The sequence below is a fragment of the Mustela putorius genome, unplaced genomic scaffold, assembly GCF_011764305.1.
Source record: "Mustela putorius furo isolate JIRA1106 unplaced genomic scaffold, ASM1176430v1.1 tig00000281_pilon_pilon_pilon, whole genome shotgun sequence".
NCBI lineage: Eukaryota > Metazoa > Chordata > Mammalia > Carnivora > Mustelidae > Mustela > Mustela putorius.
Genome location: NW_025421343.1, coordinates 12961772 through 12979375, shown reverse-complemented (window position 1 = coordinate 12979375; position 17604 = coordinate 12961772). Strand labels below are relative to the sequence as shown.

Here is a 17604-nt window from a genome sequence, read left to right as displayed (position 1 = left end):
ACCTATGCTCACTGTTTCTGATTCCTCCTCTTTCTTCTCTCTTGAACCTTCTACCCCATCACTCCACTGAAACCAGGCTCTTCTCAAGATGACCAATAATTTCCACATTGCTATATTCAATAGTCTCCTCTTCCTTTATAAATTCTGTTTAGCCTTTGTTCGATCATTATCATTGTCATCCACCGCTTAGGAATAAATTCCTAGCAGACTTTAAAGCTAAAAGCAAGTACCCTTCAGTTATTCTTGGGCAATGTGTTACCCCTTTAAAATCAAGTGAATCCAGGGCACTTGGGTGGTTCAGTTAGTTAAGCCTCTGACTCTTGATCTCAGCTCAGGTCTTGATCTCAGGGTCATGAGGTCAAGCTCTATGTTGGACTCCAACTTGGCATGGAGACTACTTTAAAAAAAAAAATCAAGTGAATCCAACTTTCCAGAGAGGTACTATCCTGGGATGTCACCAACCTGGACAAACCAATCAATAGTGCAGCAGTTCACAAGGGATGGAAACATCCGGCATCGGGACCGAAAGGCCTCCCCTACGGGACTCATACAGAGAACAATGTGCAGCTTCTGACGGACTCTGCTGATAAAGTGCTGAAACACCTGCCAAAAAGATATTTTTTAATTAAAATAAGGACAAGGTAATAATGAAAATGAGTGTTAGCTAATGCCTCTGGGTCTACCAATACCAAATAAAAACGTTAGTGTAGCAGATGTACGAACTGTTTGGGTCAACCTCCATTCCCACCCCTCACGCAGCCTGGAAAGATTAAAAATGACATTTGGCAGACTCCACTGCAACTAGGATTCTAGAAGAGATGTAGATTCTCCTCGTCCGCGTTTTTAAGGAGGCCTCTTGAATAAGGTGGAGAGAGGTATTCCTCCAAGTTTGTGCTTTGGAGTAGAGGTCAGTGGGGGAGACAGACGGGGGCAGGGCCACCATTTGTGTGGAGGCAGAGTCTGGCCGAAGTGGCGTGGGCCTGGAGCAACTATCTATGGATGTGGCTCCTTCCGCAGCTATATCCTGATGAGGCTGGGGATGTGTGGCTGCAGGTACAGCACCTGCGCTGGCAGCACGCTGAATGCTGACGGGCTCAGTGGCTTCTGGGCTTGGCAGCTTCCCTAACCACTGACTTCCACTGCAAGCATTTCATGGCCATGCCGAGGAATTCAGCCCGGAGTTCTTTTCTTGGGCTTTCCCGGTGATTCTGTTTTTCTCAAATAAACCCCTTTCTGCTTTCGTCAGCTCAAGTAGACCCTGCTGTTTGTCCGTACCAGCCCTGACCTCGCAGTAGAGGAGATCTCACAAAAGGCCACAGAGGAGAAGGCATAAGAAAGAATGGTCAAATAAATTGAAGAAGGTCCAGAAGCAAGGGAAAGCACTAGGGCGGAGCAACAGCAGCACATGGAATCCAGCACTGTATTGGAGAAATGGAAGAGGACACAAGCTGGGTGGTTCCTGAGATGGCGCTGGGCCCGGAGACGTGGGGGAACCCATTTCTGTTTCAGGTGCTCTGACCTTGCTGATAGGCAAGGAAATCAAAAGTATTGGACTCCTCAGGCAGGGCACTGAGGATGTGTGAAATCCATTTGTGTTGAAAGAAGGATAAGGCAAACTGTTCAGTTTGGACAAGACTATGACCTCCGTGGAGCAGTAGGGTTTCTGTTTTCTGCTTTCCACTGACCTCTCTGGAAGTGTGGTGAACCAAAGCTTTGAATGCAGGGAGTAAAATACATAGAATGACAAAGGAAAGCAAATATATTACAAAAAAAAATCCATCCATGGACTCCTCAAAGAGATATGTAGATTGTTTAAAAAAAAAAAAAAAGAAGAAAGAAAGAAAAAAGAAAAAGAAATGAAGGGACACTAACACAACTTCTTGTTTTATTAAAGCCTTATCACCATTGTGACATGTCCTACCTCATCTCTGTTCCCCTCGGAAATGCCTACTTCTTTCGCTCTTGGTCTGGTGGCTGCTAAAACCTGTTCCAGTTCATCCTTTTCAAATAAATTGGGCACTTCGCCAGAGTTCAGGATGTTATTTATATCTTCCAGGAACTCCTCCACTACAATCTGTAGAAGAGAGCAGAGTGATCCAACCAGTTTACATTTATTACATGTGAATTGTAAACCAAATATTTAATCAAAATTCACTTTGAGTTCATTTTATCTTTAAAAAAATTAACCTTGGGGCACCTGGGTGGCTCAGTGGGCTAAAGCCTCTACCTTCGGCTCAGATCATGATCCCAGGGTCCTGGGATCGAGCCCTGCATTGGGCTCTCCACTCAGCGGGGAGCCTGCTTCCTCCTCTCTCTCTCTCTGCCTACCTCTCTGCTTACTTGTCATCTGTCTGTCAAATAAATCAATAAAATCTTAAAAAAAAAAAAAAAAAGAAGAGATACCAGAATGCTGGTGTGTTCTCTCTCTCTTTAAAAAACAAAACAAAACAAAACAAAACCTTAAAAATTAGAATCTTAATATTCTAACATCGAGGTAAAATCAGGGGCACTTGGGTGGCTCAGTCATTAAGCATCTGCCTTTGGCTCAGGTCATGATCCCAGGGTCCTGGGATTGAGCCCCATATTGGGCTCCCTGCTCAGCGGGAAGCCTGCTCCTCCCTCTCACCCCCTGCCCCCACTTATGTTCCCTCTCTCACTGTGTCTCTCTCTGTCAAATAAATAAATAAAATCTTTAAAAAAAATATATATATGTATTCTAACACAGAAGTACATTGATTTTTCATTTCTCATTCCTCTTTGTTTCTTAAAAGATGTTCATCTTTTACATGGTTCAAGTAATATGTATGAACATTTTATTTTCCATTTATTTATTTTAAAAAAATTATCTGAGAGAGCAAGCATGTGTGCACACGTAGGCATGCAAATGAGGGGAGGAGTAGAGAGACTTTTCGAGCAGATTCCCCGATTAGCATGCAGTCCAATGTGGGGCTGGATCTAATGACCCATGAGATCATGACCTGAGTCAAAACCAAGAGCTGGATGCTTAACCAACTGAGGTACCCAGGCATCCTTATGTAACCATTTCATATTCTGCCTTTTTTCAGCTAACATTTTCTCATAAATATTTATCCATAATTCTGTGGAGTACTCATTGTATTTATAACCATTAGTGGGAACATAACTCACTACTGAGCTCATGCGCCATATTTTTACACGGACTTAAATGGTCCACAGTCTAGTTCACATTTTAAGAACATATGTAGGTCTATAGCTTTTCTCTCCAGTTGGATTATTTCCTGGGAATAAGTTCCCAGGAGTGGGGGATGCCTGGGTGGCTCAGTCAGTTAAGCGTCTACCTTGCTCAGGTCATGATCTCAGGGTCCTGGGTCCGATCCCCACATTAGGCTCCCTGCTCAGTGGGGAGTCTGCTTCTCCTTCTCTCTATATTTCTCTCTCCTGCCCCCTGTTCACTCTCTGGCTCTAATAAATAAAAAAAAAAAATCTTAAAAAAAAAAATTCCCAGGAGTGGGATTAGCAATTAAAGTGCATGAATAGTTTCTGGATTTTGAAGATTTTTAAATTTCCCATTCAATTCAAGTAAAATTTCATTAAACTTAACACATTTTTGCTAGTTTAGGGAGAAATTTGCTTTGGGAGAATTTAATCTGCATTTCTTTGATTATTAGCAAGGGCAAATATGATTCCACATTTATTATTTTCTGTTAAAAATCTGTTCAAATTGTAACCATTTATACACTGGAGTTGACTTTTCAATTTGAATGAGTAATTTTCATATTACAAAATAAACCTTTGCCTCTAATAATTGATGCAAATATTTAAATCTATCATTTATACTTTTTAGTTAACTTTTTAGTTTTAAAAAGTTTGAGCCCTATATACTTAACTATGATGAAGTATCTGTATTTTCATCTTCACTTATAACTTTGTTTTTTCTTGAAGTTGGCACAATTGTCTTGTTGATTTTTCCCAAGAGCAAACACTAGCTAGTTTTTTGTTCTAACTTACTTTTTTCTGCTCTTATTATTTGCTTTTCTTATTTTTCTTGTTGCTTCCTTGTGACCTTTATTTTCCTGAAGTTTTTAAGTCATTAATATATGTAGTTTCTAATTTTCTATTCAAATCTATAAATTCAATCCCAAGAACTCTTTGACTGCATTCACAGATTTCTATTTATATTAAGTTCATTTTCCCTGTTCTCTAAATAGAGATTTAAATTGTGATGTTCTCAACTCAGGACTTTTTTAAAAAAGATTTTGTTTATTTATTTGACACACAGAGAGAGATCACAAGTAGGCGGAGAGGCAGGCAGAGAGAGCGAAGGGAAAGAAGGCTCCCTACTGAGCAGAGAGCCCGAGCCGGGCTCAATTTTAGGACCCTGGGTTCATGACCTGAGCCGAAGGCAGAGGATTAACCCACTGAGCCACCCAGTGCCCCTTGACTCAGGAATTTTTTTATACAAATTTAAAAAAAGATTTTATTTATTTAAGAGACAGGGAGAGATAGAGGGAGAGATAGCAAGAGACAGCATGAGCAGGGAGGAAAGGGAGAGGCAGGTTCCCCAATAAGCAGGCAGCCCAACGCTGGGCTCGATCCCAGGATCCCAGGATCATGACCTGAGCCAAAGGCAGGTGCTTAATCAACTGAGTCATCCAGGTGCCTCTATACAAATATTTTGAAGTCCTGAGCCACATCATTACTTTCTTTTTTGATTAGAGCGTGGAAAAGAATGTTATCACTATAGTTAATGCTTTTTTGAATTTGTTGAAAATTTGCTTAAGCCTAAAATTTGATCAATTTTTGTAAACCTTTAGTAATATTAGAACATATTTACCTTCTTTGTAAAATATAAATGTAGTACATAGCCATTAATTCTCGCTTAGAAAATATATTCTTTATATTATCTAAACATACTTATTTCTACTTTGTATTTGCTAGAAATGGCAAGTTAAACTTTTTTAATGTCTTGTTTCTCTCATATTTATAATAGTTTTACACATATGTACATACATGCACACATTAATTTTAGTTATTATGGTTATATTTGGTCTCCAGTAACATAGAACATTTGAGATTGATGGGGGTTTTCAACAGGGTATAATAACCTTTTGTTTGCATAAAGGGGAGCAAGACATTCTGATTTGATCTTTGGAGCTTTAACACTAAGAGCCTTTTTAATATAACTTGCTTATAAAAGCAACATTAAACTTCAATAAGAAATCTTCATTTCAAAATAAGAAACTACAGCTAAACAAAATTAAGAAAATAAAAAAAATCACTCAAAAATCCCAGGACCCAGACATGTTGTATATACAACATATCTGTTTAGTTACATATCAAACCAAAGAACCTGTATGGTAGATGATTTGTATATGATGTAACAACACATCATAAACACTTTTCACATTAATTAATGTGTACTTCCACAAAGTAATTTAAAATTTTTTACAAACTGTCCTATTATATAATTATACTATAATTTACTTGTGCCACCCTCTCATATTTTAAATTAACTGTTATTTTAAAATACTGCATTAGTTTTTCTTATACATACAACTTTGTATGCAGCTGTAATTGTAAGTAAGAGAAATTTAAGGGTTTTAACTGCATATAGCCAATTACCTTCCAGATGATTTTGCTAATTCACAATTGAGGGCTATGCAAGGCCTATTTCCTGATGCCTTTGTCAACACTGCATCTTATGATTTTTAACCTTTGTCAGTGTGCAAGGCCAACCCCTGATATTTATCTTCATTGAAATTTCTTTGGTTACTAGTGAGGCTGAACATTTCTTCAGGTGTTTAAAGCCCTTGTTTTATTTTGTTTTGTTTTTGGAACTTCATGTTCACATTTTATTATATTTTTATTTTTATTTATTTATTTTTTAAAAAAAGATGTTATTTATTTATTTATTTGACAGAGAGCGATCACAAGTAGGCAGAGAGAGAGAGGAGGAGGAAGCAGGCTCCCTGCTGAGCAGAGAACCCGATGTGGGACTCAATCCCAGGACACTGAGATCATGACCTGAGCTGAAGGCAGAGGCTTAACCCACTGAGCCACCCAGGCACTCTTATTACATTTTTAAATTTCTTTTATTGATGTGCTTGTCTTTTCCTTTTCACTTAAAAAAGGCTGTATTTGTATTTATTTTCCAGCTTTATTGAGATATAATTGACATATAACATTGTATAAATTTCAGGTGTACAATGTATTAATTTGCTCCACTTATATATTGCAACATGATTAGCACATGGTATTAGCTAACACTTCCATCACATCACATAATTACCATTTCTTGTGTGTGTGTGTGTGTGTGTGTGTGGTGAGAACATTTTAGATTTACTCTCTTTGTAAAATTAAAGGATATAATACAGTGTTGTTAACTACAGTCACCATGCTGTAGATTAGATCCTTAGAACTTTATTCATCTTATGACTGGAAGTTTGTACCCTTTGACCAACATCTCACCATTTTCCCCAACCTTCAACCCCTGATCACCACTATGCTTTCTGTTTCCATGAGTTTGGCTTCTTTTAGATCCACATTTAGGTGACTACATATATGTGACACATATAGGTCATCTCTGTTGACTATTTCTTTTAGTATAATGTCCTCAAAGTTCATCCATGTTGTATAAATACAAGGATTTCCTTCTTTCTCGGGGCTGAATGATACTCTATTATGTGTATGTGTGTATATACTTATATATATGTATGTGTGTGTATATATGTACATGCCATATCTTCTCTATCCATTCATCTATTGATGGACACTTAGGTTGTTTCATATTTTGGCTATTACAAATAATACTGCAATAAACATGGGAGTTCAGACATCTCTTTGAGATCCTGTTTTCATTTCCTTTGGCTCTAGATTCAGAAGTGAGATTGCTGAATCATATGGTAGTTCTGCTTTTAAGTGTTGGAGGAACCTCCATAATATTTTCCATAGTGGCTGCACCAATCTACATTCCTACAACAGTCCACATGGTTCCTGTTTTTCCACGTGCTTGCCAATGCGTGCTGTCCCTTGTCTTTTCGATGGTAGCCACAGTAGGCTTTCTGTTTCTAGGATTTTATTTATTTCTTCCAGTTATCCAATTTGTTGGCATATAATTATGTGAGGTAATACTTCATTGTGGTTTTGATTTACACTTCCCTGATGATTACTGATGTTGAGTATTTTTTCATGTACCTGTTCATGTGCATGTCTTCTTTGGAAAACTGTCTATTTAGATTCTCTGCCCATTTTTTTAAGCTGAACTTTCTTTTGCTATTGATTTGCATTAGTTCTTTATATATTTAATTATAACATGTCTCAGTGTAGCTCCATTCAGCTTCAACCTATTTGAGCCTCATGGATCTGGATGTCCTTTACTCTCTCTAGATTTGTTAGGTTTACATCCATTATTACTTTAAATATATTTTTGGTTCCTTTTTCTTTTTCTTCTTCTGGAATTCTCATAATTCAGACACTGTTTCTTTTCGTTTTGTCCTGTAAGTTCTGTAAGGGTTTTCATTCTTCTTTCTCTTTGCTCCTCTGACTGGGTAATTTCAAATGTCCTGTCTCTTAAGTGACTGATTCTGTCTTTTGCATGATCCAGTCTGCTTTTGAAGGTCTCCATTGAATTTTTCAGTTCAGTCATTGTATATTTCAGCTTAGGATTTGTTTAACTTATTTGTTTGTTTAATTATTTCCTTTTCTTTGTTGATCTTCTTATTCTATTCATCCATTGTTCTTCCAATTTTGTTTAGCTGTCTGTGTGTTCTTAGAGTTCACTAAATTTCTTTAAGAGGATTATTCTGAATTCTTTCACAGTTCAAGGATTTCCATTTATTTAGGGCCAGTTATTGGGGCTTTGTTCATTTTCTTTGGTGGGTGTCATGCTTCCCTGATTTTTCATGATCTTTCATGCCTTCCACTGGTGTCTGCACATTTGAGTAAGCGGTCTCCTCTTCCAGACTTCACAGGTTCACTGTGGCAGATACAGTTCTTCACCAGTCTGCTGAGTTTGGGTTTCTGGACATGTCAGCAATCCTTAAGCAGATGGGATTTGCTGTCAGGGTCTTTTTGGGGGTTGAGGCCACTGCCCAAGCTCTAAGGTTGGGGGTGGAGTGCTGCTGTCTGAGAAGAGTTGGATAGAACTGCTCACTTGGTTCTCTCTCCAAGCAGGGCTGTAGGGTGGGCTGCGTAGTTGCCTAGATTCTCCGGTCTGGCTTCCTAGATGGCTGGGACTGGGTACTATACTCAGTAGGAGATAAGGCTACGAATTAGCTTCCCTATTCTGGTGGGGCAGAGGAGTGGGACTGCATGGCTCATTGTTTGGGGACCTAAACTGAGCAAGACCACGCACTGAATTCTCTGGCCAGATGAAGCCACTGGTTTGGCTTTGCAGACAGGGAGCAGGGCTATCAAATGGGCTACACAGCTTGTTGTGTATTCTGGTTCCCTGGTCACATGAGCTAAAAGCTGTGCTCAGCAATGACTGGAGTCACAAATTAGTTTCTCTGCCAGGGTGGAACAAAAGAACTGGCTCTTGACTCCCCAAGCAAGGCTGTAGGGTGGCCAGAAGGCGACTGTAGGCCAGAAAGGCTCTCTCTTTGTGGTCTTGACTCAAGCCAACCTGTACCCCAAGTGTCCATTCTGAATGGGGCCACTGGCTTTGCTCTGTGAATAATGTTTCTGTTTGCTTTACTCTCCACTCAAATTGCTGCTGGTGGCCAGAGCTGGTGGTGTATATACATTAGGGTATGGGTCCTTTCCCATTTGTCAAAAATGTTTTTTTTCCAAAGATTTTATCTATTTATTTGAGAGATATAATGAGAGGAGAGAGCATGAGAGGGGAGAGGTCAGAGGGAGAAGCAGATACCCCGTCAAGCAGGAGCCTGATGTGGGACTAGATCCTGAGACTCTAGGATCATGACCTGGGTGGAAGGCAGTTGCTTAACCAATTGAGCCACCCAGGCAGGCACCCCTGTCAAAAATATTTTATATTCAGATATAAATTCCCTGTATGTCACAGATGTTAAAAATATTTTCCCATTTTAAGCTGGTACTTAATTTTGAATAATTTAAAATATTTATGCATCAGATCACTTTTTTATTCCTTGCCCAATTTCTATAAAGGTTAATTTTCCCTAATGTTAAAATGCCCAGTATAGTCAATGTAGAAAATTTTCTTCTTTAGAACAAACTCAAGATCAGTTAAATTGATTCCTATAGACATAGATGTAATCATGTAATCCTATTTTAATTTTAAAGTTAATTTAACCTTAAAACAGCCATTGTTATTTTCCTTTTCTTGTGTAAGGCATATTTCCCTAACTAATTTCAATTAGGGAATAACTTCCTTATATTTACTGCTATAGAAATAATTCATTACTTTCTATTATCTATATCCTTCTCAAAGAAAAGTTCAAATCTCTCTCATCCCCTTAATCTTTGACCATATTTACTTACTCAGAATTTAAAGGGTAACACAGGGGTTGGTAAAATAGTGAAAATGGAGAATGAAAGTCTTTTACAAGGTCAAGGACAGCGGCCATCCGAGGGAACAGTTCCTTGAACTACAGCGTACACACCATTCAGAGCACACGCGATCATGACACTTGTACTTTAGCTGTTTAAACATCACCTGCGTGTCTGTGAAGAGAAATACCATATTCTTGTCATCTACGCCAGCCAGTCTGTACAACTTCCTCAGGTCTTCGTGAAAACTGTCGTAATTATATCCCCGGCTAAGTTCAATTTGCAAACATTTGTAACCACATATGTGAGCTGCGAGTCTTGTGAGAGACTGCTTTCCTGTGCCTCCTACTCCAACCAGCAGGGCGTTGCCTCTTTCCTGACGGATCATGCGGGCTATCCTGCAGGCAGCAGAGTAGAGGAAGACCTTTATGTTTCTTGTTTTTTGTTTTTTGTTTTTTTTTTTTAAAGATTTTATTTATTAGGGAGAGAGAGAGAAAGAGAACAAGGGAAGGTGGAATAGAGGGAGAGGGAGAAGCAGACTCCTCACTGAGCAGGGAGCCTGATGCGGCACTCAATCGCAGGACCCTGGGATCACAACCAGTGCCAAAGGCAGACCCTTAACTGACTGAACCACCCAAGTGCCCTGCTTTTGTGTTTCAATGGCAGAACTGAGTCCAGACTGCAGAGTCTAAAATGCTTATTACCTGGCCATTTATAAAAAAAGTTTGTTGGCTCCTTTCCTAGGATCCTTTGCCAACCTCCCATAGAGTAAGCAAACAGATGATTTACGCACAATTTCCACTGTTACGTCTCTAATACAGTGCACATCTAACAGAAGACACGTCAGATCATTGTTTGTTTCTCTTCAGTCACCAGGTAGGTATAAAATTGAGAGGTAAAGGGATATGTAATAATGTTTTGCTATTGTTCTCCATAATGTGCACATGTTTGACAGTGGATGAAATATTAACTATTATAAAACTCTTGCACTTTATATGTTACCCTTTCCTTGTTTCATGTATCTCACAGTAATTTGATTATTTTCATCTTAGATTATTGCAAACAAATAACTTGTCCATTCTGCCTCCCGTGTTCTTCTTTCTGTCAACTTACATATCCACAGAGAGAAGACTCCTTCCTTTAGAAATCCTTCAAGGTTACATCTTCTCTACTGTAGTAGGCAAGAGATGGCTGTCCTAATTAGTGACTTAGATTTTCTTTTTTTTTTTTTTTTTTAAAGATTTTATTTATTTATTTGACAGAGAGAGATCACAGTAGACAGAGAGTCAGGCAGAGAGAGGGAGGGAAGCAGGCTCCCTGCTGAGCAGAGAGCCCGACGTGGGACTCGATCCCAGGACCCTGAGATCATGACCTGAGCCGAAGGCAGCAGCCCAATCCACCGAGCCACCCAGGCGCCCAGTGACTTAGATTTTCAAAGAGATCTGTTTTACCATCCTGGAAGTACGGTGACAACTTTGGGTGTATGTAATGAGTAGAAACAGCCTGGAGCAAATTGCCTTTTTGAAAACACAGGCTCTGTGGGGCGCCTGGGTGGCTCAGTGGGTTAAGCCGCTGCCTTCGGCTCAGGTCATGATCTCAGAGTCCTGGGATCGAGTCCCGCATCGGGCTCTCTGCTCAGCGGAGAGCCTGCTTCCCTCTCTCTCTCTCTGGCTGCCTCTCCGTCTACTTGTGATTTCTCTCTGTCAAATTAATAAATAAAATAAAATAAAAAATGAAAACACAGGCTCTCCAGTAAAAAACGAATTTTTTTTCTGAGTTGAGAAGGCTTTTAGCCACTTATCGTATACAAAAAAAAAAAAGTCTAAAATGTCACCAACAAATGGAAATGTAATATCTGCTAAATTACTGTAATTGTTCTATAACTCATGCGCATAATGAAGCCCTTTTCATTGCTAGGCAGCAGTAGGTATTTAAAAACTCTTACAAGCAGAGATTTGTTTACTCTAATTCCTAACTACTGATCCTCTTTAGAAAAAAGATGTCTATGTCATTATTCACATGGCTGCCCTTTGTTTCTCTGAAAATCAAATCTCCTCCATTCTACAAATGGCTATTAATTTCCTCCTGTAATATTTTAAGCAATCCCTTGCATAGCCTGTTGATTTTCTTTCACAAAAGCCAGAAAGATTATAAATAAAATTAAGCTGACTTTGCCTATGGTCTGGTTTATTCTCCAGGAAGTTTCTCAGACTGAGTACTGCTGTTATTTTTTCCTTGCAGGCATATAGCCTGTGTGAGCTACAGGATAACCATTGCTAGGAGGTAGGGTGTTAGTGTGCTGGTGGGGGGAACAGATGAGGAGCAAACGGTATTTCAACAACCCAGGGACAAACTGCCATATTACACTGGAGTGCTGACAAAAAATAAATTTCTGAATTAGAGTTAATTAAACAGCAGGAGTATAGGAAAGGTAAAAGACCTGATTGCTTATGGTTTACAGAAAAAGAAGTCCTAGGATTTAACAGCCAAATGTAACATGATGCAACACTAAAATGTAGTTGACAGGGGAAAAAAACAAAGTCATTATAGTCTCGCTGTGTTAGCAGACCACAGGAGATCTGTCCTCACACACACTTCACACTGTGGATTGCTCAGAATACCTTATCCGGTCTGGGTGTCCCACTTTAAATGGAACATGAAGAAATTATCAAGTGCTTCATATATTGAGGCTGAAAATAACCCCTAAGAGGCAACAGCAGAAGATCTGGGTTAATTCTGCATGGAGAACACAAAGCTGAGAAGAGCCTGGTCATAATTGTCAAATATTTGGAGAGCTGTAATGCAAAAAGTAGATCCATTTTGGGTGGCGGCATTTGCAGCTGAGTTAGAGTCAAAGAGCTGGATGCGATTCTCTGCCTGTGACTCACTAGCTAGGGGACTTTGGACAATTTACCAACTCTCTGTGGTACACTTTCCTATTCAAAAATGGCTGCAGTACTATTTCTGGTCCTACTAGCTCTTTAATCCTATCAGGAGATAGAGTCTCTGACCCCTTGTGAACAGGATGGGCCTATGTCACTCCTCTGATTAATGTGTGTGGTAGAATTAATGCTAGGTTCAGTTGTGAGAGGCCATTTGGCTTCTACCATGGCTCTCAGCGCACAGGCTTGGGAGCCTGGAGCCATGAGAGAAGCCCAGACTTGCCACTGCCTTGCTGGAAGGACCTGGGCAGTGCGCACTGAGGCAGAGGTGTACCAGGCACTCCAGCTGCCGTCTTACTTTAACTGCACTAAGACCCCAAGACAGAACCACTGGGAACCGTGAGATCACGAACTCATAAAGCTACCAAGTGTCACAGTCACTGAATATGGCTGCTGGAACATTCTCTGAGCCTTATTTGTAGAGAGATGAGGATATTGAGGCACAGAGAGGCATTATCACGGTTAAAAGAGATACTCCACATCATGGTTTTATGTTCATGCTGAGTGCTATTACTGTCACTGCCTCACAGGATGGGGCAGATACCAGATATCACAGGGAGCAGATCTGGCATCATCCTTGCAGTGTCATTTTAATACCTGGAATTGTCCAACAGTATACAGATGCACTTTAAAAAGTGTTGCATCTTATGATTTCCCTCATATGTGGAATTTAAGAAACAAAACAAATCGAGCAAAGGGGAGAAAAGAAGACAAAAGCCAGAATCCCCAGCAAAGGAAACAGTCAACAAAACAAAGAGGCAACCCATGGAATGAGAGAAGATATTTGCAAATAACAGTACTGATGTCCAGGATCTATAAAGGTCCTGATATCCAGGATCTATAAAGAACTTCTCAAACTCAACACACACAAAACAGATAATCATGTCAAAAAATGGGCAGAAGACATGAACAGACACTTCTCAAATGAATACATACAAATGGCTATCAGACACATGAAAAAATGTTCATCATCACTAGCCATCAGGGAGATCCAAATCAAAACCACATTAAGATACTACCTTACACCAGTTAGAATGGCCAAAATTAATAAGACAGTAAGCAACCTGTGTTGGAGAGGATGTGGAGAAAGGGGAACCCTCTTACACTGTTGGTGGGAATGCAAATTGGTACAGCCACTTTGGAAAACAGTATGGAGATTCCTTAAGAAATTAAAAATAGAGCTTCCCTATGACCCAGCAATTGCACTACTGGGTATTTGCCCCAAAGATACAGATGTAGTGAAAAGAAGGGCTATCTGTACCCCACTGTTCATAGCGGCAATGGCCACAGTCGCCAAACTGTGGAAAGAACCAAGATGCCCTTCAATGGACGAATGGATAAGGAAGATGTGGTCCATATACACTATGGAGTATTATGTCTTCATCAGAAAGGATGAATATACCCAACTTTTGTATCAACATGGACAGGACTGGGAGAGATTATGCTGAGTGAAATATGTCAAGCAGACAGAGTCAATTATCATATGGCTTCACTTATTTGTGGAGCATAAGAAATAACAAGGAATACATGGGGAAATGGAGAGGAGAAGAGAGTTGAGGGAAATTGGAAGGGGAGATGAACCATGCGAGACTATGGGCTCTGAAAAACAATCTGAGGGTTTTGAAAAGGCAGGGGGTGGGAAGGTGGGTGAGCCTGGTAGTGGGTATTATGGAGGGCACATACTGCATGGAGCACTGGGTGTGGTGCATAAACAATGAATTCTGGTACACTGAAAAGAAATTTTAAAAATTAAAAATTAAAAAAACAAAACAAAACAGACTCTTAACTGTGGAGAACAAACTGATGATTACCAGAGGGGCAGGGGATGGGTGGCAAAGAGGGCACTTGTCATGATGAGCACTGAGTACTGTACAGAATTGTTGAATCACTGTACTGAACACCCGAAACTTATACAACCCTGTATGTTAATTATACTGGAATTAAAATTTGAAAAAAATAAAATGGTGTATGCCCCAAGGACTGTAGATATTCAGGCAGGATACCTATTTGTCAGGGATGTCTCTCAAAGGAAACTTTTATGGGTAAGCAGATGGAATCTACAATCCTTGGATGTCACTCATTTTGCTATAATTTTGAGCCCCTTCTTTCTTTAGGCGTGCATGTAAGCAGCCTTGTACTATACATGTATCTCTGTAAACTACCTTAAATCCCTTTTTTGGTAATGAGACAGGATATTGAAAACAAACAAAAACAACCTATTAATATGTAACAAAAATAACCCCTTGGAATTCATAGAAAGTTCATGACACTTATATTAAAAATATATAAATATATATTTCAAAATATATAAAGAAGGCACCTGAGTGGCTCAGTTGGTTAAGTGTTGGATTCTTGATTTTTGGCTCAGGTCATGATCTTGGGGTCCTGAGCTCAAGCCCCACTTTGGGCTCCACACTGGGCGTGCAGCCTGCTTAAGATTCTCTCTCTCCCTCTACCCTTTCCTACCCTGCTCTCTCTCTCTCTTCCTCTTTCTTAACAAGAAAAAAATCTATCTATAGATATAGATATAGATATATACACACATACATGTGTGTATATATGTATATATATATATATATATATATATACATGCACACACACACACACACACAAAATAACTTTTACATTATAGCAAGATTTGCTAATAGACCATTGTCCATCTAGCAATCTATTTAAAGACTTTTATACAACTTAATTCTTACCTTTTAATACAAAAGAAATTAGATCGATGCATTATTGGGCATGTTATACTACTATACCTTGAAACATGTTCTATAGCATCCTGGAAGAACACCAACTTTACTTCTTTGGGATTTATAAGATTATAATCATCAAGATAGTCTTCTAGAACATTTGCGATTTTCTCCATATCAGGCATGTCATCATAAATCCGATCACTCTTATCTGCTCCAAACTATAAGATGATTTATGGGAGAGGGACCAAGTTAGATCAATTACAATACAGGAACATAGACAATATTTGTAACCTTAGGAGGGAACATTATTTATCCATGTTACTATGTAATCAGTTGCATGCATATTTTATATATTTATATGCAAGGCTTTCAAACCAAGGAAATGGGACTAAGAAACTCAGATTTTCATGGGTAACTGAAAATCCATTTCATTTAAGTTCAAATAGTACATTGGAATTTCATTAAATTTTGCTATAAAATTCACACACAAGCTCAGAAATAGGTTTCCAGTTTTTCTCACTATTCCTTACTTTGGTTTTGTACTTTGGCTTTCAGGCCGCTGACATCGGAGAAGCTAAATGGGCTGAAAATGAGGCATGCCAGACTTCTCTGTTTATAAACAATCATGCTGGAACTACGTGTAGTTTTTACACAGCCGTCATCTGATTAGACAAATCAGGGAGAATGAAATTTGGGGTAAACCAGAAGGAACTGAGTTCCTGTTTGAGGTCCTGTGTGGACCTGTCATGAGATCTCTTCTTTGCTGTAGCCCATTTGGAGCCACTGACCAAAATAAGGCAAGAAGGATCCAACTGGGGGCACCTGGGTGGCTCAGTGGGTTAAGCCGCTGCCTTCGGCTCGGGTCATGATCTCAGAGTCCTGGGATTGAGCCCTGCATCGGGCTCTCTGCTCAGCGGGGAGCCTGCTTCCTCCTTTCTCTCTGCCTGCCTCTCTGCCTGCTTGTGATCTCTCTCTGTCAAATAAATAAATAAAATCTTAAAAAAAAAAAAAAAAGAAGGATCCAACTGTTCTTTCCCTTTGCTTTATTCCCCCATTTGATTATCATATCAAAACACACGGGAAATATAATCACCACCTGGAAACAAACTTTGCACTTTGTTTTTAATAACACATTTAAATAGATACACTGCATAAATTATTTATCTTTTTTATTTGTCAGGGATTACCAGGGTGACTGTAATTGTATACACACAATATAAAGACAAGTCTGTCCTTTTAACCAGCTCTGACTGAAAGCTACCCTAGCTCCGTGCAGGAAGCTGGGGATTTAGGGTGAACAGAACAGACGTAGTCCCTGCCTCCTTGGAGACACCAGGAATGTTGTACCCAAACAAGAGCCAACTTGGTAAAACGAGATGGTTACCTCTCAACATAGGTAAGCTGATTAGATGGAAGACTTATTCAAGGCGCTTCTAGAATGTAAAATTAGGGCTGCTGGGTACACATTATTGGGGGGTGCAAATTGAGGAGCATAGCGTAAGAAAAATTTTGCTACTGATGAGAGCTACCCTGAAATAAGGAGGGTAGCACGGCTACCTACTGAGCTGCTGAAAGCATGTGAGCACAGGCTGTAGAGCGCACGGAATACTGTAAAGGGACTGGCAGCCCCGCATTAAGAAACTAACCCTCTGTGCTTCCTTTCAAATAAAAAACCTGGTGGGTCTCTGATTCAAACTATTACCAAAATGAATGTGACTAGAGCAGGAGTCAGCAATCTGTTTCTCTGACGGGCCAGATAATAAGAACTTGAGGCTTTGCAGGTCAGATGGTCTTTGTCGCTACTACTCCACTCTGTCTTGTCATGCAGAAGCAACCGCAGGAAAGAAGGGCACACAGTCCAATGAGAGTGACTGTGTTCTCACAGAATTTTATCTACAAAAACAGGATAGTTGGCCTGGCCTCTGGGCCAGAGTTTGCTGACTCCTGTCTAGGTCTCTAATCTTCACAGATACAAAATTCTTGTTGAATATGAAATTGAACTGTAAAATAATAAGTGCTTTATTTAGCTTCAAATGTTGCCAGGTCAACTCAACAGTCTATACTTGCCTTAATAAAGTCTCCAAAGATGATGGGTTTAGTCAAAAAATATTCCAGGCCAATTGCAATTCCAAAATGTTTGTCTATTCAAAAAACAAAACCAATTTGTCATATATGATAAGCTTGAATGCTGTGTTATAATAAGATACACAGAATAGTATCAGCTGTTACTTTACTTAGAAGGCTTAACTAGTAAATGAAAGTTGAGAGAAAGCCATGTTGATACCACACCATTTTAGTTTGGTTGATAATCTCCTTGATTGAAGATAAAGAATGTTTAATGTTAATAAACATTTTATTAAGTAATAAATATTGAATAGACATTTAATAAATCAGAGGTACTTTAGAGATACCCTGGCTTCTTACCAGACAAAATCCTGGTTCTCCTACTTTCCCATTTCTACTTAAAATTCCATACTGCATTTAAGATATTAACTCTTCCTGAATTTTAATAAAATGAT

At 39.3% G+C, this 17604-nt stretch overlaps 1 protein-coding gene across 2 annotated transcripts in view; it reads right to left on the bottom strand.

The window, feature by feature from the left end:
• The window catches only part of DNAH6 (dynein axonemal heavy chain 6), a 222672-nt gene that overhangs the window by 93690 nt on the left and 111378 nt on the right, over positions 1-17604 (bottom strand). For both annotated transcript variants that reach the window (XM_045079084.1, XM_004742302.3), the window contains exons 44-48: positions 17153-17226; positions 15149-15303; positions 9614-9845; positions 1922-2074; positions 463-603 (exon numbers count right to left, since the gene is read on the bottom strand). In XM_045079084.1, the coding sequence (XP_044935019.1) occupies positions 463-603; positions 1922-2074; positions 9614-9845; positions 15149-15303; positions 17153-17226 (755 nt within the window). The remainder of the gene's footprint in view (positions 1-462; positions 604-1921; positions 2075-9613; positions 9846-15148; positions 15304-17152; positions 17227-17604) is intronic.